We start from the raw sequence: 27,992 nt of genomic DNA on the forward strand, positions 1-27,992 counted from the left end.
AGGAAAACAAGAGTCCCTTGAGGAGAATGATGTTCTGCCTTATCAAAGGAAAACAAGAGTCCCTTGAGGAGACTGATGTTCTGTCTTATCAAAGGAAAACAAGGGTCCCTTGAAGGGACTAATAATCTACCTCATCAAAGGAAAATGAGTCTCTTAAAGGGACCAATGATCTAACTTATAAAAGGAAAATGAGAGCCCCTATAAGGGACTGTTGATCTATCTTATCAAAGGCAAAAAGAACCACCTTATTTACTTGTGCAAGCTTGGAGAAACTGTATGAAGTACAGTAGTCCCCCTCTTATAAGGCCACCCCTAATGCAGCAGGAAAGTGGCCTTATAATGCGGGTGGCCTTTCTAGAGGGGGATGACAAATGCGAATAGTAAATACATATGAAAAAAGTCACAAGTACATTTAGTTTTAAATATTTAATATTTTAATTAAAAAATCACATGCATGATGTGAAATAAATGTAAAACAAACTTTGTCATCATTTGCAAAAGAATGCTATGAATAACCATTGATACAGTTATAAAACTGTCTTTATAATTATGTTACAGTTTACATCACGTCACTTTGTTGGTAACAGTCTAAAAAACAAACCAGTCTCATCACATTAAAAATATCCTTCTGTCATATCCCCTGCATATATCGTTTAGTCTTTTGTTCCAATCTTCAACAACTTTATTATTAACATCAGCTGATTCGCCGCTAATGACAGAACACTTGATATTGTGTCGCACTTGAAATCTGTGCAACCATCCGTTACTTGCGGTAAAGTCGTCATATCCCAGTTCAACTGACAAAATTTTTGCTTTTTCTTGTGTTTCAAATCAGGATACAAACGTCTCCTGGCTCAAACAATCTTCCTTTCTCCGTCCATTTCACCTTTCCACTTCTGCAGAATTGTTTCATTATCTTTCACGATATTGTTTATCTGAGTCTTCCCGACGTTAGTTTTCTGCAAGGATCCTCGACGAACCCCCCCCCCAACCTCCCGTCAGTTGAATTACTTTCACGTTCTCCTCTAAACTGAGAATTTTTATTTTCCTCGATGACATGTTGATCTTTTTGCAGTAAGTTATTCATGTTGCCAACTACAATACTAATAAAACAATTTTGTATGCATCTGAACAAATTGCCGTGTGTTTTTAAAGGAAGTGATGTTGTCACGTGATTCGTTAGTCGCAGTCTGGTACCCTATTGTTTTTATACATTTCTTAAAACTAGGTGAGAGAAGCCAAAACGGCTTCGATATGTACCATTAACATCACGCAGATTTGACCTCGCGGCCGCTAGGATTCGTAATTTTGACAATTATTGTCAGTAGTAATAGCCACTGATTACCAAAGTGAACAAGCTCAACATCTTACTAAGGGAAGCCATAAAGGCCATTAAACCATTTTCCTGCTGACTTGGGTATTGTACATCGATACTGCCACTTCTCAGCTGTTTCTACTGTTGGATAATTGTTTTCTTAACAATTATCAGAGTGACTAAACCGGACATCTTATGATAACACAGTAGTAAGGCTAATTGGATTACATGTACGTACCCTTTTGTATGGATTAAAATTTGAGTCTTTCTCGGTTTTTATGGAATAAATTTGGCTTCTCGTGAGGCGTAAATGATATAATATTAACCTTAGTGGTAAATGTACTTTACTCAACACTTCTTTCAGTAACGAAAACCTGACATCGGGAAACAGAAATCGGATTACTTAACACGCGTTATGAATACAATACTGGTTCTGGATACATATTCAAATAAAATGCGGCCGCTTGTGAGGGGTAAATTTTATGATTTTGCACTAATATGCTGGCCGCTGGTCGCGTTAGCCGGGTGGCCTTTCGCGAGGGGTACTTTTGAACACAAACTCGTCGGTGCCAACGGATTCTGGCCGTAAGGAGCGGGTGGCCGCTGGTCAGGGGGGCCGTTCAAGAGGGGGACTACTGTATTGCTAATCAAAAGGTTAAGAATAATCCTGCACTGAGACTAGTAAACTACTTTTCTTTTCTAACATATAAATGTCCACTGCAATGACTGGAAGTTGTGGGTGTTATAATACTAATATCTTGGAAACGGATGGAATTTACAGTCATTTATTCATCAGAATAGTCATGCTGATGAAAGCATTTAAAAAAAGCCTGAAAATACATAAATCTGAAGGTTGATTCTTCTAAAGAAAACCACTTATCCCTTTGGTTCATCTAATCAAAATCTAGAACTGTTATGGATTGAAATACATCAACTTTGTCTTCATGTCGTAAGTAATACACTAGCTGTATCTATATTTATATATTATTCATATCAGCTGATAAATCTAAATAAACTTTAAGTACAGTATTCCTAAACACTAACTTTAAATGATTTAATTTGTCCCTATTATCTTACTACAATGCAGACACAGTCATCATTGAAGGGTGTTTTAGTGACAGCCATCTGTACTGCTGTATGTATGCCTCATACATGTTCTGGTGACAAAGACATTTGTTGATCCTTGTGATTCTTTGTGGCTTCTCTTCTGGACGTATGCATCATTCTTTTCTTGCTAAGTGAGTGATTGATCATGGATTTTGGGGCTTTAATGCCATTTCTTCAGCGCAAAAATAGGCCATACATGGTAGCCAGTATATCTGATGAAGGAACAACCTGGGAAGACCCAGAACCACTGGAAGCTACTGGCAAGCAATCCCACATACCATGCTGGTTGAGCCAAGACTAGGACCCACACAGACAGAGGTTAGATGTAAGATTTGTAAAGGGAAGCACCATCCTGGGACCCTAAGGTGAAAGGACGGTAAAACTCTCATCAGCTAACTTTAAATCCTTCCTTGCGTCCATTCAGCAAGTTAGGTCTTTGCTTTGCCATTAACTTCTCTTTTTTAATTATACAATCTCATGGCTGTCTTCAGATTACTTCTAGCAAACTGCACAGACTCATATCTGCCAGTACACTGTGTGTGTTTTGGATTTATAACATAGCCTGAACTATTTTTCAGTCATATTGATATAATGTCTGTAGTGTGATAGTTTATAATGATGTCTAGCACTGACACATCAGGCCACAGACATGTAGTATCATGTCCCACCCAGGCACATTATCCTGACACCAGGCCAACCAGTCCTAACACTAAACTCTTAATGCTGAACATGAAGCGAGGCAACTGCTAGTACCATTTTTTACAGTCTTTCATATAACGTGGCCGAGGTTTGAACCTGTGACCTCCTGCATAGGAGGCAGAGGCTATAACAACTAGTCAACTGAAACGGTTGCAGTGCATTATGGGATGGCAGATATGTCTATGCAATTTGCTACGGATCCAACTTGCATGCGAGTGTACAAGGTACACAAAGTACTTACTGCATTTACATATGACTTTACATTATCTTATGGTGTTATGTAAAGACTAACTACAAACTTTTGATATGCCACAATGCAACTTCACATCATTAATGTTGCATACATCATAGCAAGTCAATTAAAGGGCATATTGCTGAAAATATGACTATATTCCCAGTGCATTCTGGTTAGTTAGGACACTTCATAGTTTATTTAATATAATGTGATCTTTCATGTAACAAAGAACACTGCTTACCTCTGACGTTCGCCCATATGAACTTAAGGACCTTTCTGAACACACACTGGAAGTTTCACTGGCAGCATCATCAGAATCATAGCTCTCATGACGTTTTCTTAGAGGTTGTTTCTGAAAAGCATGAATTACAAGATACAAAGTATCAATCGTATCATACCTGCTATAAGAAGACATGTCATACAGAAAACTTTGATATCAATTTTGTATTAACAATTAAATCTCCACTAGGGGGACATTATATAGTTTATTATGACTGAAATACACAGAGTACTTCCAATAATAACAAAATATATACAAAGACCTTACAATTTTCATTTTACTTAACCAACATACCTGCCAGCTTTCAAGGCAGTGTTGGATTTTTATTTTTTAAACAATCCAAAAGTTTTTTTGTGGTAAATGCAATAAGGGGATGGGAGTGGATGTGTTAATGCATGTGACCCAAAATGCTACAATATACAATTGAGAAAAAGTTATTTTACATATACACTTAATGCCATATCTAACTAAATGAAATTAAAAAGTTTCCATTTTTAATCATGTATTACACCTTCAAACAAAATCTAATGTTTGATAATAAAAAAAAAATTCCTGCTGCTGACACCATTTCTTTCATTTATCTGCTGAGCATGGAAATCATATTTTTTGAGCAAAAAGGTTTTCAAATTATCCACTGTGGCAGCAAATGTAAGATCACTCAATACTACTAGAACACTTTTGGTGAAAACACCACGATGATCTGGGACAATTCAGTTTCAAGATTTTCAATATGTTCATTGTGGCTGCAATATTTCAAGTCAGATTAGCATTCATTCAGGATCAATTTGATATCATAATTTGTACTCTGCTAAAAAGCCCATGTCGATACAGCTTTCCATTTACAATCTGTAGCAATAACAAGACTTTCAAAATGTCTGCTGTGGTTGCCATACTGAAGTCAAATTGGTGCCATTTTCATTTAGTACCAACTATACATCCGAAGAAATCTTCTGGTGAAATGATTTCCATCAAGGAGGTATAGTAATAACATTTTCAAGATGTGGCAGCAATACTGAATATGAAATCATCAAACATTTTTTTAAACCCAACTAGACACCAAAGAGGCCTTTGTGTGAAAAATCCATGCTGATATGACCATCCATTCAGGTGAGGTTGCAATAAGGAGGTTTTCAGGAAGGCTGCTGTGGTGGCCATACAAATATCAGATTGTCACCATCATAGGACCACTTAAACATCTAAAGTCTTTAAGTGAAAACTTGGTATGACTTTCCATTTGTGCTCAGTAGCAGTAAGATTTTCAAGATGGCCAATATGATGGCTATATTGAATATCCAGGTGCCACCATTTATGACAAATTGGATATCATAAGAAGTATTCTGGTGAAATCTCCATCACAGTATGATTTTAAATTTAGGGAGGAGAAGTAACAATAACATGACTGTCAAAAATGACTGTCAAAATGGCTGGTATGGAGGCCCTATTAAATGTCAGATCAGCACCACATTCATTTACGTCTAAGAGGACAACATGACTTTCTGTTCAGGAAAAGTAATAACAAGATTTTCAAGATGACTAACATATTGTAGGTCAGATCAACATGTTGAAAAAACCATCCATTCCGGAGGGATAGTGATAAGATTTTCAAGATGGCCCCTGTGATCTCAATCTCCTAGCAGCAGCATTTTCTCTTTTTTTTTGTTCATTTTTGTGGTTGTACAGCCATACAAACCTTTTGTAGTTTTTTCTATAAAAAAAAATCATGTTTGTGGAAAAAAATTGATATTTTTTTTGTTAATCCCGAGAATCTGGACGTAATTTTTTTAAAAATCGAGCATGATTCAGAATGTTTTTTTAGCTATGCGCAAACAATGTGGGGATAACTGCTTTGCATTCCAGCTGATATGTAGGCCAAAGAAACTTGAAAACATATCCATTTGCTTGTGTGGGAATTTGAATCTATTAGAAAAAAGACATAAGTATAAGTAAAGTCTGACTAACATAACTTGTTTTGTAGAAAAGAACTGATATGGGATGCCAAGTGTGTGACATATTCCTGAAAATTTGACTTATCATTCTGATGTTAATCGACATCGCAACATGCTATACAACAGTAAGACATGGACACCCAAAATATACATATCAGGTCGAGGTCTTACATTGTAGGACTAAGGGTTTATGGGGGAAAATATAAATAAGTAATAACATGACAATGACAATTTCAAAGAAGTTAATATTTCACACTGAAAATTCATTTTTCAAAATACTCTGCACATATCTTTTTCTTTTACTATTAGCAACACTTTTGTTTTTTGAGTTGCTCCACACCTGGATCATGAAGCACTTAAGATGAGAGTGAGGATTATTGCATGCTGCCTGATGAGTGTAAGCCTGTATTAACAGATGATTGCCAGAAAAGGAGTTTTTGTAGTGACTGGCTGGATATTATCAGCCAGACAATTAGTACTGGTGGTATCTGCTTCCCAAATCTAAAATTAATTACTAAGTCACTATTTACCTTGCCTCACAACAATGCAGACTGTGAGAAATCTTCTTCTATGATGACAAAAATTCATACAGATTGCAGGAAGTCTGAATGCAGACACACTAACATCATTTTTACAGTGTAAAATAAACACTGACACCTGTTGCATATACTTTAAAACCCCTGATTACATTCTTAAAAGTACAAAGGGTGCATGTGTTGCATATAATAACATGTATGTGTTACAACAAACTCAAAATCAAAAGAATAAAATAAAGTTTCACAGATGCAAAATAATTACGAAAATGTGTATCAAATTAGTTCCTTTATGGCTTTTGTTGTCTTAAAACTGTTGATCTTATATAATGTATGAATACATTTTTCCATGTAAGGTTATTTTGGTCTTTGTAAGGTTTTTATTGGGCTGGCGTACAGGTTTTCATCTCTATGGGTTGACAGGTATGAACTAGACTTTGGCATGAATGTATGTGTCAAGTTTATGGCAATCATCCAAGTAGTTTATGAGGAGTAGTGATAACATACTTGATGTAAGAAATGGACAAATGCACACACGGTTGCCAAAGTGATTGCTATGACAAGGCAGTATCAATCAAATTTTGAAAATATTAATTGGTAGTAAACAAACTACTTAATGGAGATCAAATTGTACATTAATACACAATTCATTTGCTATTTTTTGGCTGTGGATATAATTTTGTGGATATTCCTTAACCACAAATACTTGTGAAGAACAAGACATGTTCTAAGACAAAAATGATCCAAAACATCAAAGGCATACAGAAAAATGGCAACAGCTCTGTACATTACAGACTTCTAAGAAGAAGTAAAAATAATCTGATTTATTTCAATGTTTTCTGCATGAAGCTAGAAATATGTTCATAAAACATGGTGATGTCCCACCAGAGAACCTGAAATTTACCAAACATTAAACTTCAGCAAGCTGTCAGAAACAGACATGGACAAAAATGGATAACACCTTATACCTTTCCACTGGGGGGGGGGGGCCTTTAAAAAGGAAATTTGTTTTAGTACTTAAATTCATGCATTGTGAAATGTCCCATATATTATTTTCACAGATGCTCATTCCATGTGGGGTATTAAAATTTGTACTGTTTTTACCCCCCCCCCCCAATTCACAGTAATGTGGTATTATTGGTGTTTTATACATACCATGCACTTGGATGATATTCACATGAAAGGATTCATAACATATTCTTCCAACACATGGTTCACACAGTCCACTGAAAGTTATTTTTCAAGGACTTTTCAAGGAATCTTCAAAGAGTTTTCAGGGGATTTTTCAATTAGTTTTCAAGGAATTCTAAAAGTTTTCAAGAGTAATTTACTAACTAAAAATGAACATCTCCATCCGTAATTTCTTTATCACAGCATAAATATTACATGTAGAAAAGTTCAGAGAAAAAAACCCCAAACAATTAGCATATTATTACACAAAAGGATGTTGCCCTTTCTGGGAACTAGTGTTGTGTCATGTTTCATCTGATCCTATTTTATTTATCAACTATTTTTGGAAAATATGCTAATAAGAATTCCTGATTTTTAAAAAAATTATACATTGTTTTAATGTTCAGTATTCTCTTGGATAAATTCAAGGTGTTTGGGGAAAACTACAAAGGAGTTTTGAAACAAATTCAAGGACTTTTCAAGGATAATGACCAACGTTTTAGAAAATCAATGAGTTTTCAAAGCAACCCTTTATATGCAAGGATCTGTCAAGACTGTATGAAAACAAGTTTATGACGCGATAAGACACCCTTATATCACTTATATACTTGCTTTTGTCCCATGATTAAACATATGATCCCCATTTTGTAATTAATCTCAACCTATTTAAATCTCAAACTATCCCCCAAAATATGCAAAAAAAAATATATTTTACAACTAGATATGATAAGAATTTTCTTTTATAAGATATTTAAAACTTTAGCACAAGATCCATCATCAAGAGGGGTAACTTACCAAGGCATCAGCCAAGGCTTCTTCAGTTTCTTGACCTGGTTTGAGTAATCTTTGTGCCATGGCAGAACCTAAAATTACAAAGAAAATGCCTTAGCTTTCATTGATCCATTTTAGCTCAGCTGGTAGAGCATCTGACATGTAATACAAAGGTCACAGATTCAATCCCTGGTTTGGCTGCCTCAGTGTGTTATTGCAAAAAGCAGTTAGTTCCCCTATCCCTGACATGATTATAAGCCAATGTGTTAAGCAGGCCAATAAACAGAACACTGTATTGATATCTACATTTTTGATAAAGGACATTTATAGTCACATGTTCGGTCCCATTCCAAATAACAAAGAGCCTGATATAATGGCAGATCAAGGTCAATGTTCTTTCTTCTAATCAGTGTTTATAACAAACTGCATAGACCCAGATCTGCCATCACATCAAGGGTCCAAGCAGCTGGAGTCAACTTATGAGTATATACAGTACCTGAGGCCATGTTCATATTTTTGTCTCTCTACTAAAATAATGTCTGATATTATTGCAATGCTGCATAAAACAATGGACTGGTAATGCTATGAGTTGTATTTAAACGTAAAGTATCTGTATCCAAATTTAAATATATCCAGTCAACTATTACCAATAACATTACCAATATCAATATCAATTATGAATCAAACCTTGGTAATGCACATAAATTAATAATAATGAGGACTTTGTATAGTGCCTAATCTTTAGAAGCTCTAAGCACTTTACAACATTAGACAACACATATAACATTTTAAAAAAACATAATGATATTATTACAGAAAACAAACACTATGAAATTAGAAAACATAAAAACATGCTGAAAATATTTAAGTTAGGGAACATTATTAGGTCTTTAAGTTGGTTCTTGCAGTCGAAATAAGTGAGTTTTAAGAGCACTCTTGAATGGGATCACTGTTCCTTTGTGTCTCAGTGGGCAATTCATACCACGTTGCTGGGCCCTGGTATGTAAAAGAATGCTGTCTATATGACTTCGTTTTCGTAGTAGGAATAATGAGTATACGATTGTCAGAAGAGGAGCATAAGAATCTTGCTGGTGTGTACACATGGGTGAGGTCAGATAGGTATGTTGGACTGGAGTCCGTCAGTGAAACGTAGCACAGAGAACAAATTTTGTGTTTGATTCTGGATCAAATGGATAGCCAGTGTAGGGTACAGAGCAGCGGGGAGGTGCGCTCTGATCATGGTACTCTAAGTATGATCCGAGCAGCTGTGTTTTAAACTTTTTGAAGTTTCTGAAGTAGATACTAAGATGAGTTATAATAGTTCAGTCTTGAAAGTACTAATGAACATACAAGTGTTTTAGTGGCATCAACTGAAAGATATTTGCGAATAGAGCAGATGTGTCTCAGCTCATGATATGCAGCTTTGCATATGTTCATGACATGTTGGTACAACAATAGACCATGATATATTACTTCACTGTCTCCAGCATGTATTTGGCATTCATGATACTGCCTTACTGTGGTTTAAGTCCTACTTGGTCAAAAGGACACAAATTGTGTCTGCAAATGGAATACAGTCCAGCCCAGTTAATTTATGTTGTGGTGTTCCTCAGGGGTCTGTTGTTGGACATGTTCTCTTCATTCTGTACACTCAGCTGCTCTCAAGTGTCATAGATCATCATCCAGTATCTCACCAACTGTACACTGATGACACCCAAATATACAAATCTAGCCACCCAACTGAAGTTGATGCTACCATCCAAGGTGTAGAGAGGTGCATTTCTGATGTGAAATCATGGATGAAATGTAACAAGCTACTGATTTTATCATCATTCGTCTGTAGCTTGTTACATTCGAGTGTTGGTTTCTTCAGCAGAGGCTTTACAATGGCAGTTTTGAAAAATGATGGGAATTCCCCAGATGAGAGAGAGGTATTAATAACATCAGTTAGTGAAGGCAATAATGGATCTAAGCACTCAAGCAGCAGTGAATTGGATCAAGTTCATGTGAATTTGGTGCACTCTTCATCACGATTGTACCTACTAAATCCATAGAGACAGGTTCAAATGCTGCTAATGGTTGCCACTGAAATTCTGTATCCCAACTGTATGGTGACGAGTCAATTGAAATTGTGTTGGCAAGCTTATCTCTAATGGTTTGTACTTTGTCACGGAAAAAATTTGCAAACAAACATGTCCAGAAGTCGAAGGTAGATGGAAGTGGTGTACATTTGTTCCTTGACATTAGCTTGTTAGTAATCTCGAAGAGCTCTTTGTAGCTTAAACTTTCCGTGATCTTAGTACTGTAGTGGGCTGATTTTGCTACATGGACCATGAGACGTTCTTCTTAGTGGCTTCATAGATTTGCTTATGAATAGTGAGTCTGGTGAAAAGCCAAAGCCTCTCAGCTTTATGGCGGTCTCTTTTAGCAGTGCGAAGCTGGTCCCTAACACTGCTATATCATGGAGAATACTTTTGAATTGATACTCTGCACTTGGTGGCTGTGGCATGTTTGTCGAGCAATGAACGGAGGCAGTTATCAAGTTCATTCTGCTGTAAGGCACCTTTATCATGAGAGCAAGTATAAATTATCTTTTCCCCCGAGCTGCAATAAATTTATTTATCAATGATTCATTTGTTCATTATGCTTTATTGAGAGACTCATAATGCACAATGATTTAACAGTAACTTAACTAGTCAATACAATTATCATGTTGAAAAATTAACATACTGACAAGAAACTTGTTTTCTATGTGACTAAAGGGACTGATATGGATATCAAAATTATCTGCTTTAGTTCTGTTATATTTATTCACAGCAAATATATTAGCTCTTCTATTATATTTATTGGTGAATATGTCAACCTGTCCATAAAAAAATTCACTTATTAGCTAACATATTAACAGTAAGTGCTGATAGTTACTTATTGGCCAATAGATCAAACAGTCCATACTTACATATACTTATTAACAAATAAGTCAACCAGTCCATACTAACATTTACTTCTTGGCTTTTATGTCAACTAGTTCCCATCTGTACCAACATTTACTTATTGGTTAATATGTCAACCAGTCCATTCTGACATTTACTTATTGGTTAATATGTCAACCAGTCCATACTGACATTTACTTATTGGTAAATATGTCAACCAGTCTGTACTGGCATTTACTTACTGGTTAATATACTGACCAGACTGTGCTGACATTTATTTATTGGGTAAAATGTCAACCAGTATGTACTGACAATTACTTATTGGCAAATATGTCAACCAGTCTCTACTGACAACGTTGGATGAGGAAGTTACCACACCTTTACTAAGACCCGTATTTATCTTGCTTCCACTAAGACGTCTCTCTCGACCTGAAAGCAAATGAAATTTTTCAGCAAGGAAGTAAAATTCATTTTTAAAAATACAGCTCTGCCTTATTGTAATGCCCTTCAGTATAACAATTCTGTGCATAATGCAGCATCACTAAGGACACTACAACCAAATTAAACCGCTACTTGGATAGGACTAAAAAATCTATGATAATGCATTAAAAGAAAATATGAAGTTTAGTATTATACCATCACCTCCCTTACACTTTTCAGCAAAATCAAATTTACAAATTCCATGATGCAAAAAATATATTTTAATTACATGAACTAAAATGATTGTTACATATTTGAATATCATTTTATTTAGAAACCCCTTACACATGACACAAACAAATCTAATTTCTGATCACTTTCTATACAGTGGTTCAGTACATTTCAACTACCATATTATAACTAGGGAAAACTGTAATCACACCATGATCAACCATGAATGAGTCACTTAGCTGATAATAGTTCTTCATACAGAATACTTCAAATTTCTTTTACACTACACAATTTATTAAATGAACTTGTAAATTAAGCCACAAAGAAAACCCAAAGCTACTGGGCAGATGTAAGACTAAGATAAAGAGTTCAAACTGCACTGCAACTAAAGAAAAATGCATAGCAAAACTGGTCACAGGCAAGTCAAGATGGTGGCAAACAGGCTGCAGCAAAGCAAGTTCACATTAATTGCTCTAACAAACTTAAATGTAACATGGGGCAGTGTTTGGTAATACATGTACAACATTAGGCAGTGTCTGGTAATGTAACATCAAGGAGTGTTTGGTAATGTAACATGGGGCAAAGTTTGGTAATACATGTACAACATCAGGCAGTGTTTGGTAATGTAACATAGGGCAGTGTTTGGTAATGTAACATGGAGCAACGTTTGGCAATATCCCTGCAATACCATGTTCTAATCATGTGGCTTTTGTTCTTAGGGATGGGTGCCTAGTCATGCACTTCCATTGGCGGAGACCATGACAAGGTGCAAATGTATGCTCTTGAGAGATTTTTCTTGAATCAACAGCACAAGAACTGTTCATGAGCATAATGATTAAACTTGGGACTTACCAACAATTTGTTTCTCCTTCTTTTGCTTTACAGCAAAATTAGCATCCATTCACATCAGGATTGGGAACTAATTTTGTCAATGAAAGATCACCAAAAAAGTCCCAGTTTTAGAATAAATCAGGATGGAATACATATCTGCTTTTAAAAAGTTACACAAACAGATCAAAATTTTCTGAGCAAGACATAGCAAGGAGTCTGCCCTCAGCACAGACACAGCATCAATATTTGTCAAAAAAAACTTAAATATGTTTATAAATGTGATAATGAAGCTGCCACCATGATTTTTTTAAAGGGCAGTATAAACAAAATATGGTTCCATTTGGTCATGGAAAATAAATGTTTTTACCATGTTACCATGAAGATGTAGATATGTACAGCCACATTTACATGGATATTAATATGTAGATATGTACAGCCACATTTACATGGCCATGAGGATGTAGATATGTACAGCCACATTTACATGGATATTAATATGTAGATATGTCCAGCCACATTTACATGGCCATGAGGATGTGGATATGTACAACCACATTTACATGGCCATGAAGATGTAGATATGTACAGCCACATTTACATGGCCATGAAGATGTGGATATGTACAGCCACATTTACATGGCCATGAAGATGTAGATATGTACAGCCACATTTACATGGCCATGAAGATGTAGATATGTACAGCCACATTTACATGGCCATGAAGATGTAGATATGTACAGCCACATTTACATGGCCATGAAGATGTGGATATGTACAGCCACATTTACATGGCCATGAAGATGTAGATATGTACAACCACATTTACATGGCCATGAAGATGTAGATATCTACAGCCACATTTACATGGCCATGAAGATGTAGATATGTACAGCCACATTTACAAGGCCATGAAGATGTAGATATGTACAGCCACATTTACATGGCCATGAAGATGTAGATATGTACAGCCACATTTACATGACCATGAAGATGTAGTTATGTACAGACACATTTACATGGCCATGAAGATGTAGTTATGTACAGCCCAATTTACATGGCCATGAAGATGCAGATATGTACAGCCACATTTACATGGCCATGAAGATGTAGATATGTACAGCCACATTTACATGGCCATGAAGATGTATATATGTACAGCCACATTTAGTCAATAAAACATCTTGGATGAAATGTTATAATTTATGTTTAGGATGTGGAATGAATATGGTGATCATACCATAACTGTGTGTGGATGATCTGGAGGGACTACTATCTCGACTGGTTCCCTGGCTCCGTGGAATTCCCGTTTTACGGGTGCGTCCTGGCGTCATGGTGGCTGTGTGAGCTGTCGTATTAGTGATATAGCTGTGTCGAGGGGTGGGGGAACTGGAACGACTGTTGGCTACAAGCACAAATGAACTATGACTCTAAACAAAGCATGATAAAAGCTCTAGAAACAAACGGCAAATGTCTGGACAAGAAGACCATAATGATAATGTATATGCTTTTAGGTTTCTTAACATTTGTAATACATGTATGTGGAAGAATTGACAACAGTTTAATTTATCTGCATTATTATTTAAATAACAAAAAAGACTTTGCCCATGCAGAACTAATTACTCAATAATGTAATTTAATTAATGGTATATATACTAAAAATAAATGATATGCTGTACTAGATGAACTACTTTCATGCTATATGTATGGTTTTGCAAAACAATACATGTTTATTGTTGCTTAAAATTATGGGATCCATTAAAACTGGTACCCATGAAAATAGGTACCCCATTAAAATAAAGAGCACATTAACAATATTAATGTATTCTGCTAAACATTTTTTAATGTATTTTGTTGTTGAAAACAATGTTGCTTTATCATAATGTATCACACCAAGCCAAAACCTAACCTGTGTATTCAAACAGATGTGTCCTAATACAAAGACAACAGGATTAAGCTTGTATCTATTTGGTCTTGTCAGTTTTAGTGTCAAGTCTCAGCACGAGAAATTTGTACAAAGTTTTGGAGTGTTACGTCCTATGTTCACAAACATGGCAAAAAATATTGCAAAACAAGAAAAATGTGCACATGTATGTATGTTTGATACAAAGTACTGCTTATGTATAACTGTCAATCTTTTGATATGGATTAAGTCTTTGATTGTGAAGATAAATGTAATTTTTCAATGTATATCACTGTAACCAAGGAGAAGACAACTCCCAAGCCAAACTAGTTTTGATCTTGTCAGTTTTAGTGTCAAGTCTCAACATGAGAAATTTGTACAAAGTTTTGGAGTGTTACGTCCTATGTTCACAAACATGGCAAAAAAATATTGCAAAACAAGAAAAATGTGCACATGTATGTATGTTTGATACAAAATACTGCTTATGTATAACTGTCAATCTTTTGATACAGGTTAAGTTTTTGCTTGTGAAGATATATGTACTTTTTCAATGTATATCACTGTAACCAAGGAGGAGACAACTCCCAAGCCAAACTAGTTGGGCAATTTAAATTTCATGTAATCAGCTCATTCATTAAATAGTAAAAAGACCCAAAATCAGAAATTTGAAACCATCTTCCCACATCATTACTGCCATGATAGTATGTTAAACTTAGAATTATCACTCCCCGTTAACCGTATTTATGTATTGCTCTATCTACTAGTTATGTACCTAGTTTTTATCCTCACAGTCCAATTGGGTTAATTAAACTAGCTAAAAGTCTTGTCAACAAATCCTACATAGCACACAAGACATATAGATCTAATGCATCTAAGCATACAGTTCAAACATTCAAACAACGATACAGTCAAACCCATCAATACTAACTGCTCATGGGAAAATGCATACTTTGCTTTTGTACACAAGTACATCTGTATGCAGTTTTACCATTCAAACTAAGTTTTTTATAACAAACACCATACACTGAATATCATCATTATGATTATTATTATTATTATTATCAAAGATATTAAATTTAGTGCACTATTCAACAAAATGGCTAAATGCAAATAAAGATTATTCCATTCAAGTATACGTTGTTCACTCCCAAAGTTGTGTTCCACACAAGATTACTTATCCTGATTACGTTAATCGATTCTTTAAATTAAATCATCACTGACCCTTACCAAAGAAAATTTTCCTTTGTTTTGTGCACCACAACAAAATACTAATTTCACTACTGACTGCTTACAAATGAATGTGAAATAGAGAACCGACAATTTTTTACCAAACTTACATCACTAGACTTAGGAACAGCTGTTCACATTTCGTACAATACCTGGATTAACCAACTAGCCACAATATCTTAAAGCCTGGTGATAAAAAGAAAATAAAAAGTTGAGGCTATTTTTAGTAATACAAGAACTGAAACTTTAGAGGCAAGTTTTGTAAATAGTGGATGACCCTAATGAAAAGGAATGTAACTTGTATCAATCCTCAAAGATCAAATGGTAGGATTTTGTTTCTAACCAGAATATCTTTGTTTTATAATGATTAAATCTGCCATGTTTTCAAATCTGACCAATTTACACTTTAGAGTTACAATGACACTGTGACAGAAGTATGGGGAGTACAAGTGAAATATTTTTGTTTCTAAACAATGCCTTCCTTATCAAACAAAAGTTTAATCTGCATGAATAAAGCAGGAACTCTTAATATGCTGCAGTAACCACTGAACTGCTTGAATGGAGAAACCATTATTTAGTTGGAAAACTGGCCACTGACCAGGGAATGCAAGTGACCATTATATACATTACTTTTACAAATGTAATTTGTCAAAGGAGAATCTGAATTGCTGTTGTAACCAGATGACATTAATATAAAGGTGACCAGTAGGACAGGTTTGACTGTATACAGATAATATGAATGAGAGTGGACTATACTTGAAGATTACATAGATGGTGTACAAACTGAATGAGATATCAGTGCCCATATTGCCCTGCACCATGTTGTTAGTACTGTGATATCCAGTTCCCTGTTTACCCATGTGTAATGTACATCAAACTGCAAGCAATGACCCAGATCTGCTGGTATATCATGCACTAGCCAATCAGGGTCTACACTACTGACCTGTATCATTTTGGGGTGACCCGTCTTCAGATGCACACTCAAATGCAAAGACCACTTTGTCTCATTTTTGCACCTGAGATCATGAACCAGACAATCATGGTCTACTTTACCCACTTGGATTCTTAAGTCACATGACCAATATAAACCAATAACTGCTGGTACTGAATCAAGTAATGGCAGAACTGGGTCTAAGCTATTCAAATTTTGGAAGCACAATATAAATAATCAAATACACAATACACACAATACATAATCAAATACATAATAAACATGATACATAATCAAATACATAATAAACATGATACATAATCAAACACATAATAAACATGATACATAATCAAATACATAATAAACATGATACATAATCAAATACAGTATTTAATATTGGTGATGATAAAGCAAAAGAAATTGAAACATGAATGAATTCACTCAATTGTAACAAAAGTAACTCCATGTTAACAAGCAACTGCAGTCATACCAGCCTATGACAACCAAGGGTTGTTCATTTGTTTGCTCCTGTGAATTTTCAAACCCAATACTTCAACAACATGAGGGGGAAAAATGTTCTGTCTGGATCATTACTTCCTGTTTCTGACAACAATTCTCTATACCTTTCAAATGCTAGCTCTCAAGTGCAAAAAAAAATGTAAGTCTGATGTCACTACAGGAGCTTTACAACGTGTTATTTTTTTCTCCATATCAATACATTTTAAAACTTGGTAAAACTTATTAAGGTGAAGAAGAAAAGAAATGGCAATTAAGCTTTGCCAATGGAACATGATATGCCTGTCTCATTACCTACTGCATTCTAATGAGCCTGACCTTGAACCTAGGAACTTGTTACTGTATAATAAGCTGCAGACATTGGTAAAGTTTCATCAGAATTTCTGTAGAGGATAAAGAAACAAACCATTGTCTTGCAGCATCCCTTGTTGTGACCATGACCTTGAGGCAGGGGAGTATGATGGTGAATACAGGAGAAAACTGTCAAGTCAAAACAAAGAAGGCTAACATTTCGTTAAAACAGCTTCAATAGCTCAAAAGTTACACCTGTATCTGGACAGGTCACTGATTTATATTTTCTATTGTGACTTTAAACTTGAGGCAACTTGTGTGAAACTGTCTCATCCTGATCTGCAACTGGTTAAAGTTCAATTAAATATCTTCAGCAGTTTAAAAGTTATACTCCAGACAAAGATAAAGTTGTCATAGTTACATTTTTTTATGCTGTGACCTTGACTACAAGGAAGAAAAAGTAGCAATATTATACAGTGAGATAGATCTGTTCATAATAATTAACTAACTCACTAAAGTTTCATGAAACTGTTATGGATATAGATACAAGTCAGAGAATTAAATTTACAGTGCTATGACCTTGGCTTAAAGGCTGAAGGTGTGGATATGGTATGCAACACTTGTATGTCACAATATATTCTTTGGTAAAGTTTTCATAAAATCTCTCCGAGGATAAGAAAGTTATGGGCTGGACAAATAAATGTCAACAGACAGACATATGCACAACAACATAATATGTCCAACTTCACCAGATGGACATATAAAAAGGGAAGATGCCAGAGATTTTTCCCCTGGTTCCAGTGGCTAAGACACAAAGTACATTTTTTTACTATCTATCACTAGATAAAAGACTGGTTTACAATTCTTTATAACCATGGGGGGGGGGGAGAAACAGTGATTCTCTCAGCAAACTGATCAGCCAATTAAAAACAAATGGAAAAGAATGATTTTTGTGTTTTGTGCTGTTTTGAAACTGTGCTTGAGTAAATTTGCTTTTATGTCCTGGTGCAAACTAAAAAATCTCAACAGGAATGACTGCTCTAATGATGAATTTGTCAGGTGCTGACACACTCTGAACATGGGTAATGACATAAAAATTCAGCTAACGATGAGCTAATATGGTGCAAAAAATCATTGCCAAAGAAGGCAGTCATAATACTGAAGCACACATATACCACTGATAAAAATGCTGAAGGTGTTCACAAAGAATTGTCCGTTTCAAAGAATAACCATAAACAATTGTCAGTCTTTGCTGATACACAATCTTAATTCCGTTATTTATGTTGATTAATCCAGTTTGCAAGGACACATTTTTCTTCTGATGTTGATTGTTAATTCAATTCTCCTAAATATACACAAATGAAAAGAGCATGTTTGTTGTTCCCATCATGTTTGTTTGTTGTTGGTTACAGATTCCAAGTACATACTCGTGACTGATATAAAATAAATCCTCTTTATACAAATAAATTCACACCACATCACACACACCACATCACACAAAATAGTTATTCCTACCTTTAAAAGACAACATATGATTAAACTAACAAAACTATCACCCTATGGATTTTTTAAAAAAAAGTACAACATTAAAGGGTGGGTAAATAACCAAAACATGCAACAAACTTTTAAATGAGACTGGCATGTGGAAAAATATGTCACTGAAGCCTGAAAATTAGCTCACTGTAACAGACCTCTTGGTATGGTTGTTCCTCTCTTTCAGCTGCAACCATATACCATTTGTAATCAGTGCAGCAAACTTGGGTCCAATTAATTGTGGGTGTAATGAAAAGACAAAAGTCATTCAAGTGTGAAAACTAGGTTACAGTGACCCAGTTTAGGTATGGTTGAGCCACCTAAAGATACTTCCATGATAGGGTCCAAGATATTGAGAGTGTAACAAATGGAAAGATCTAAACAAAAGTCACATGAGCAGAAAAATTAAGGTACAATGACCAAGTATTTATTTGGTTGGATTACCTTGATATGCATCCATATTGCAGTTATCATAGCTGCAGGTGAAATAGGGTGTAAGATATGAGGGATATAATAAACAGACAGCTAAACTAATCTCACAATAGGACTGGCACCCTACCAGCCATTTTTTACCTTACAGGAATCCAAGATATGGCTGTTTCTTTATTTTAACTGCTGAGTGTTGACACCATATCTAAAATTCTTGAGCAGAAACAAGATTTTCAAGATGGCCAACAAAGTGGCAATATTATATGCAAGACTAGCACCATTTTCATTTAGGACCAACAAGACATCATTAAAAGTCTTTTAGTGAATCTCCTATGTCAAGATGACCATTTATTCAAAAGTAGTAGTTATGACAAGATTTTCAAGCTGACCATTATGGTGTCTATATTGGATGTAAGACTGGCACCATTTTCATTAATAACCAACTAGATATTGTAAGACCTATTTTGGTGACAAACCCCATAATAATATGACTGTTAATTCAGGAAAAGTAGTGACAGCAAATTTTCAAGATGGCTACCATGGTGGCCATGCTGGATGTTAATTTGGCATCCTTTTCATTTAGGGCCAACCAGATGCCAGAAGTTTTCTTGTGAAAACCCCTTCTTGATGTGACTTTCCATTGAGAATGAGCAGCCTTAACAAGATTTTCAAGATGGGTGCCAGTTTCAATCAGGACCAACTAGAAATCTAAAGAAGTCTTTTTGGTGCAAACCACATTACAATACCAGGAGTAACAATAACAAAATCTTCAAGCTCACCAACACTGCAGCCATATTTGAGGTTGGATCAGAACCTTTTTCGTTTAGAACAGACTAGACATCAAAAGAAGGTCTTTCAGTGAAAACCCATATAGGACCATCCATTCAGAAGAAGTAGCAATAACAATAATTTCACAATGGGTACTACAGCATCAATATTGGCTCTCAAAAGAATACATTTTTCATTCGATAATGAATTAATATATTTGCAAAGTTTCAGGGCAATTCTCCAAGTAAAGTGTAGTTAAGGATGAGCAGTGCTAAAAAAACTTGTGTCCTAATGGAGACATGAATGATAGATGTACAGTGGATAACAGGCCAGCCAACAGTCTATGACCAGTTGAACAATGTCACTAGAGCATTAATATGATCACATTGCCATAACTATATACAGTCAATTTACTCCCATCAAGATGCATCCACAATCCAATTTCATGAATGTAGGTGAAACAGTCCAAAATAATGAGTGTAATGAATAAATTGCAGAATATTAAAGACATTACTCAAGCAAGAAAATTATGGCACACTAACCTAGTCTTCACACTGTTAAGTTTTCTCTTTGAATTGAAAACAAAAAGTTTGATGACCATTGGTGAAATAGGTTCCACCATCATAGATAGTGAGGAGTGTAACAAATGGAAAGCTGAAAATACAAGTCTCTTAAGTGTGAATATTGTGTCACAATGACATAGTACTGGTATAGTCAAGTAACTTTCAATAAGATGTACCTACAAAACTATTCTGATGAGTGCAGGAAAGTCCAAGATATGGAGTGTGTAACGAATGAACAGTTGAAAATACAAAAGTCACACAAGCAAGAAAATTTGGTCAAATTGTAATTGTAGTGTAGTGCCGAGTTACATTCATCCAATATACCCACATACCAATATTTTTAAAAAAATGTGGTCTAAGGCATTGAAGGTGAACAGCTGAAAATACAGGAGTCACTAAAATCTTCTCTTTAGGTCACATTAACCTAGTTTTGGTATGGTTTTATTACTTTCATCCTGATTTACCTTAATACCAATTTTCATCAGAATAAGTGGAATAATATAATATAGTCATGGTGCAACAAACAAACAGCTGAAAATACTAAAGTTGTACCTTTCCCATGATGCATGTACATTACCAATATCATATGTGTAGGTGAAATGGAATCTGAGATACTGAGTGCCAACTAATAATAAACATAATGAATAGATAAAATGCTAAATTCCATCCCATCTTTGCTTGCATGGAGATAAAAACTTGTACCAAATAACCAACATACCCAATACATTTTTCACTATAATACAAGTAGGCTATTTAGTGCCAACTAGGATTGACCTGATGACAGGAATTTAACCTGCACCATTTGGTTTCAGTCTGGCACACTAACCTTTGAACTATAGCAACTACTGCCTCCATTGTCACCTCTTATGACATGCAGGAAAGTGCACTGAAATTATTCTGTACCCAATCTCACAGGGGGTTCAGAATAGAGATCCCCAGTCCCACACAGGGGTCAGAAGAGGGAACTCATGCAGACTTTAACAAATGGTACTTTAGAAAAGGAACCACATGGTAACAGACCTACTATTATTTGAATCAATGACATGCCAAGTTATTTTGTAGCACTAGCTGAACATGTCACCTTGCAAGTAAGAAACTGGCATGCAATCTAGTGGGATGTGATGTTCATGATTATAATGCTGCTAATTCATACTGCTACTAACTAAAAACCTTTTCAAAATCAAATGCATTTTTAACTGTAATCTAGAAATCACAATGCAATATGATGAAGAAAAGAATCATGTACAAGTGTGTGTGTGTGTGTATGTGTGTGTTAGTGTGTGTGTTTTTTAATTTTTAACATAACTTTAACAATTTCTCAGTCACATAGCTACGATGTCTGCAGTGTGGCAGTTTATAGTGATATCTAGCACTGGGGCATCATGCCACAGACATGTAGCATCATGTCCCTCTTAATGCTGAGTGCCATGCAAGGCAGCTGCTACTACAATTTTATAAAGTCTTTGGTATGACTCAGCGAGGGTTTGAAACCTTGACCTCCCACATCTGAAGCAGATGCTCTAACCATTTAGGCCATGAAGAAATGAGGCAATAAAGGTGTGTGTGTGTGTGTTTGCGTGTGTGTTTGCATGTGTGTGTGAGTGTGTGTGTGCTTTGCAATTTTTATGTAGCTTCAACAATTTTTCAGTCATATCGCAAAGATATCTGCAATGTGGCAGTTTATAGTGATGACTAGCACTGGGGCATGATGCTGCAGGCATGAAGATTCATGTCCCACCCCATCACATTATCCTGACACCAGGCCGACTAGTCCTAACACTAACCTCTTAATGCTGAGTACCTAGCAAGACAGCTGTTAGTACTATTTTTATAAGTCACTGATATGATACAGCTGGGGTTTGAACCTGCAACCTCCCATATCTGAGATGAACTCTCTAACCATTACGCCATTGGAGTGGTTTGGCAACAGAAGTCAAGTGCCTCGTCTCATGTATGGTATATAGTGCTCAGACTACTGGAGTCACATGCCTTATCACAAGTTTGTGAGGCTTCAGGAGTGAAAAGCCATATCACAAGTATCATATTTAACGTAAGGCAACAATAGTCAAGTGTCGTATATGATCTATAGCACTGAGGCAACAGAAGTCAAGTGCCTGACACAAAGAAACATTATGGTGGCCAACTATGACTGGCCTAAACAGGATTTGAACCCATAAACCACCGATTTTAAGTCAAGCACACTAACTCCAGTGCCTACAGTGAGATCCAAATAACTCCACTTTCTCAATACTGTTACCTCTGTTACTGCATGATCAAACAACCTATTATAATCATGACTAAAAACAATGTCCTGTGACCGAATTTATTAGGTTGTCAATCTTAGTCCTTCATAAAAGCACTAATCAGATTTTATTACTGTACATGCAAATCTCTAAAAACAAATAGGTGTTAAATGCAAAAACAAATCTGACACCTTCGCAAACCATGACAATAAAACTTCTCCGAGAAGTGATTTTATATATCACCTAAAGACTGCATGCAAAATGGTAAAAGTATATTCATACAATTCTATGGCTCCATATCAACCATCATCCATGATGCATACAAATGCACAATGAAACTGAATGCTTGGGGGATAATTTCATCAAAAACTGAGTGCCAGGGGTGGAAATTTCTACCTATGCATATATGAAGCATTCCCTCCAAACACAGAAAACTCATCAAGGGAAGATACTCACGCTGTGATAAAGAAGAACCTGGGCGCACTCGATTGCGACTATCTTGAGGTGAAACGCGACTTGCAGAAGAGTAAGTATTGCTTGAACCTGTTCTTGGGCGGGCTGGAAGGAAAAGCCAATGGAATCGGTGCAACTAATCAGTTTACTGACCTGCCTAACAAAGCAAGCGTAAGAAAAAAAAAATACAATTTTGCAACAAAGAAAATCTACTTTAGAAAATAAGCTCCAGTTACATGCAGATTCAGTTTTCTTTACTTCTGTTTGTCAATGTGTTCAAAATGAGACATAAGCAAACTAATACCTAAGCTTAGCATAAATGATAAAGAAATAAAAGCATAGTATCTATGGAAATATCTGACTGATCTTCAAACCTGAAATATTCCAACTTTTGAATTACTTATTAAAAATTTAAATTCATGCACTTTTCTTGAATTTTAAAACTACAGAGCAATTTAATATACTGAGTTTGTTAATAATTCATTAATGTAATATTTCAGTAATCCTACATGAAATTTGCCAGAAATAACACATATTAAATTTAAAAAAATAAAACTTTTCTTTCTACAATTCGTCTGGTATGTTTTATGAAAAACATTTTACCTTTTTTACATGTATATAAAATCAATTTTCCAAAGGACAAAAATCATGTCACGCCTATAATTATTTACAAAAACTGCAAATAAACATGAAAATTCAAAATGTAATCAGAAACATATTGAAAATGTAGCATTGTAAATGAAAATCTGATATACATGAAACAGAAATTTTTTTTTGCCTGCTACAGGTTGCCAGTATAAATAAAGCTGGTCACTGTGACCTAAAGATGATTGATAATTATACAAGGCAATATCTGGGCATGTTCATCAAGACACTGTACTTACATAATGAGCAATAAAAACAAACCAAACTTGGAAGGGGACTGTGAAAATAAACTACAGGAATGGTGAGCAATTTCCTCAAGTAAATACAAACCAATCTCTAATTCACTGCGCATAAACCAAATGACCAAAATGAGTCAACAGTTTTGAAAAAACAAGCGCAACTTTTATGAAAAGATTGCAAGTTTAATGACTGGTTGACATGTACATTATCTGATGATGACCATTAATGTGTACCAAATTTTACATCAATCCACTAAAATTGCAATAGTAGTTGCATCAATAATAATCATACTGCATTGAGCTGCAAGCCAATAGCTCTTACAAAACTTGGAAGAACACAAAGTTTTGTCAATATGTGAATCTTCTGATGATTATCACAGCATGTATTAAGTTTCACACCAATTAAAAAAATACTTCACGACAAGTTGCATTCATAAGATTCTGTCATAGAACGCATTCATCTGCAGGACATGGGCAATAACTCTAACAAAAATTTGAAATTTGTATTGCCTGAAAGTGTGGGGCCCAAGGCAGTTGCTTCATACGCCTTGCCCTAGGGCCGGGCCTGATTAGCTGTGCTCACAATATTCTTTCATACTACATTAACTTCCAAGTAAACAAGGGCAATAACCTTAACAAAATTGCACAAGCAGAGTGATTTGTCAAAATGCATGTCTTCATATAATGTTTATAACATTTGCCGACTTTCAAAGCAATCCATTACAAAATATGACCAGTTGCATTCACAATATTTTGCCATAACTGCATTCAGCTGCATGACAACAGGGGCAATAACCCTCAAAAAACTTGGGGAAGTAAAGCGATTTGTTGATAAGAACATCTTCAGAAGATGACCCTAATACTTCCCAATTTTCATTGCAATCCATCAGATATTGCAGACAAGATTGTGCCAGATGGAAGTAGGGATGCATTGACGGACACAAAGTGTTACTATATACCAATGTATAAAATGTACCAAAGAGAGGAAAGCAGGTTATTGTAATAAAATATAAATCTCATAATGCAGTTGAAAATAATACAAAATATCACAAAAATATTGTCGTTTACGTCTGAATCCTACTTACACTTTGTAATTTAACACAAGCTACTGATAAAAGAAAAATAAAGCAGAAAAAAGCTCGTGAATTTGCTATTTAATATAAGCAGCAAACAGCAAACTTGTATTTAGTGAAAAAAGATATGCAAAATTAGCAAAATTGTATTTTGAATATATCTATACAAGTAATGAAACTTCTAAAGGTCTCATTTGTGGCTGAGGTTGAGAAAGGGATGTTTGTCTCTACCTTATCATTTTAAATCAAACCATTTCATTTTCATTCAAAACCTAACGATGTAAACAGACAGTTTAATTTTGTAACAGTACATGTGGGGCTGAAAATAGCTTTTTGCTCATTTTCATGTGTTGTTTGTATCAGTTAAAATTATTTGCGTGGTTTAGTAATCATACTTGCATTAAACAAGGATTAAAATTAAATTCAAATAAAAACTGAACTAGATTAATGTTTGTAAAACACAAAGGCTGATGTCAAACACCTCAAAAGTCCATGTCCTAAAAAAAACTCAAAACTAAATAAATAGGAAAATTAAAAAAAAAATAATTTCCACTGCTTCTTTATTTGCATTGCATCCCATTTTCTATTTTGTACAGAAATATCGATGATGCAAGGAAATATAGCAAATCGCACTCTTTCCTTCTCAAGTTTTCATTTTCTTGAAGTTTATATCCAAATATTTCGGAACCTACTCCTCTATGACTCTAACTGCATAAATGAAGCTAAATGAACTTGTATTTCACATTTCCCTCTCCCTTTGCATCAAGTTTCCGAACATTTAAAAAACAATAATTATTGCTCAAATTAAATCCTCTGGGGCTCCCCATCTTCCATCTCAGTGAATTCCATTTCCAAACACATTTTCTTTCACCAAACTGCACATACACACAGTTTCTAATCTACATTCCTTTCCTTGTACCAACCAAATAACCCCCACTATATACCACAACTAAACATAAGGTGAGTTTTGTGTAATTATCTCCTGTTGACAAAAAGGTGCTATCAGCCAGCCAAATCCACTCAAAAGAAACTGCAACAATTCAAAGAAGTTGTGGAGGATCATGGAGATTTGGGTGATTCAAAAATACATTACCATAATACTCATGTACAAGTCAAGTCAAACTGCAAACAACCAAGCTCCTGATCTGGCATAGGATAATATGCCTATAGATTACTGATTACTCCTAATAAATTGCACAGACCCGGAACTGCCAGCACATTATGCAATGGCAGATCTGGGTCTGTGTAGTTATGCAGTTGGACTTGTTGTATAAGCAAGTATATATATGGTGCTTATTCAGTTGATACACAAGTTGGAAACCCAATATATGCTATTGGCTTTGTGAGTCATTTCCTAACAAACTGCACAGTAGATCTACCAGTGAATTATGTCAGATCTGTCAATGCAATTTGCAGTTGGATTCAACTCATGAGCTAGTATATAAATTTTGAGCCAAAAATGGAAAAAAAAGATTCATATATACATTGGGGTCAATAGTGTTTTACTCATCTACAGTTTTTTTTCACCCACTTTCAAATTTCATTGAAAGAATATATTAAGGAAGGTGATAATACAAAAATTATGACCCGTCCTAGCTGGAATGATAAATAATGGAGCAACTTTTAATACAACATTTCCTTTTCAGACAATCTGAAAATCTTTGTTTAATACTTCAAAAATTTGAAACTACATTATATCATAAAAATAAAGCCTCATATGAAATTATTTGGAAAATGGCCTAAATCGTAACAACAATGCCCATTTAGGGTTCTCAATTCACACTTTTTTTTAAACAGCAATGAACTGTTAACTTAAATACTTGTGTAAATAAGTGATATTTACAGTAAATATATATATAGCTTCCAATTACAGTAAATAAATAAATAAATATATATATATATATATATATATATATATATATATATATATATATATATCTCTTCCAAAGTAACAAATGCTTGGCCAAATTAGTGCTGTAATTGTGGAATGTCATGTGATATAAACATGGCCTCACCCTTTAAATCATAACCAAACAGTCCATAATTGACTATCTTATAGCTGTTCTTATAAAATGGAAAAACCAGGCAGATTGCCACACTATACAATTCCAAGAACATTAATACAACATCATGTAAAGAAGTCTAACAGCAACTCTAGTAAACAAGAGTCATTTGAATGGACTGATGCAATTTGTCCGATTCAAAACAAGATTGTTTTTCCTTTTTAACTGCCGAGTGTTGAAACTGTATCTGATATTCTTGAGTGACAAGATTTTCAAATAAGCCACTGTGGCAGCCATATTGGATGTTAAGTTCAGCATCATTTTCTGATGAACAAGACATCGTTCACTGTGGCAGCCATAATGGATGTCAAGTTCAGCATCATTTTCTGATGAACAAGACACCGTTCACTGTAGCAGCCATATTGGATGTTAAGTTCAGCATCATTTTCTGATGAACAAGACACCGTTCACTGTAGCAGCCATATTGGATGTTAAGTTCAGCATCATTTTCTGACGAACAAGACACCATTAGGAGACTTTTGATGACAACCTCATCCTCATATCACTATTCATCAACGAAAATCAGTGACAACATTTTCAGCGAGGAAGCCATATCTGAGGTCAAAGAAGATGTCTTAGTATGCAAATAACTCATCGATCCATAAACTATATTTGCCAAGTTATGTATAATGCACCAAACTGTCACTTTA

General features: G+C 35.1%; 1 protein-coding gene across 1 annotated transcript in view; it reads right to left on the bottom strand.

Moving 5' to 3' along the window:
• The window catches only part of LOC149791598 (CLIP-associating protein 1-like), a 127,469-nt gene that overhangs the window by 66,541 nt on the left and 32,936 nt on the right, over positions 1-27,992 (bottom strand). The window contains exons 11-15 of the mRNA XM_089969458.1: positions 23,326-23,427; positions 13,706-13,870; positions 11,365-11,415; positions 8,081-8,148; positions 3,598-3,708 (exon numbers count right to left, since the gene is read on the bottom strand). Coding sequence (XP_089825584.1) covers positions 3,598-3,708; positions 8,081-8,148; positions 11,365-11,415; positions 13,706-13,870; positions 23,326-23,427 — 497 coding nt within the window. The remainder of the gene's footprint in view (positions 1-3,597; positions 3,709-8,080; positions 8,149-11,364; positions 11,416-13,705; positions 13,871-23,325; positions 23,428-27,992) is intronic.

This window comes from Sinohyriopsis cumingii, chromosome 9 (assembly GCF_028554795.1).
Source record: "Sinohyriopsis cumingii isolate HCF-2022 chromosome 9, ASM2855479v2, whole genome shotgun sequence".
Taxonomy (NCBI): Eukaryota; Metazoa; Mollusca; class Bivalvia; order Unionida; family Unionidae; genus Sinohyriopsis; species Sinohyriopsis cumingii.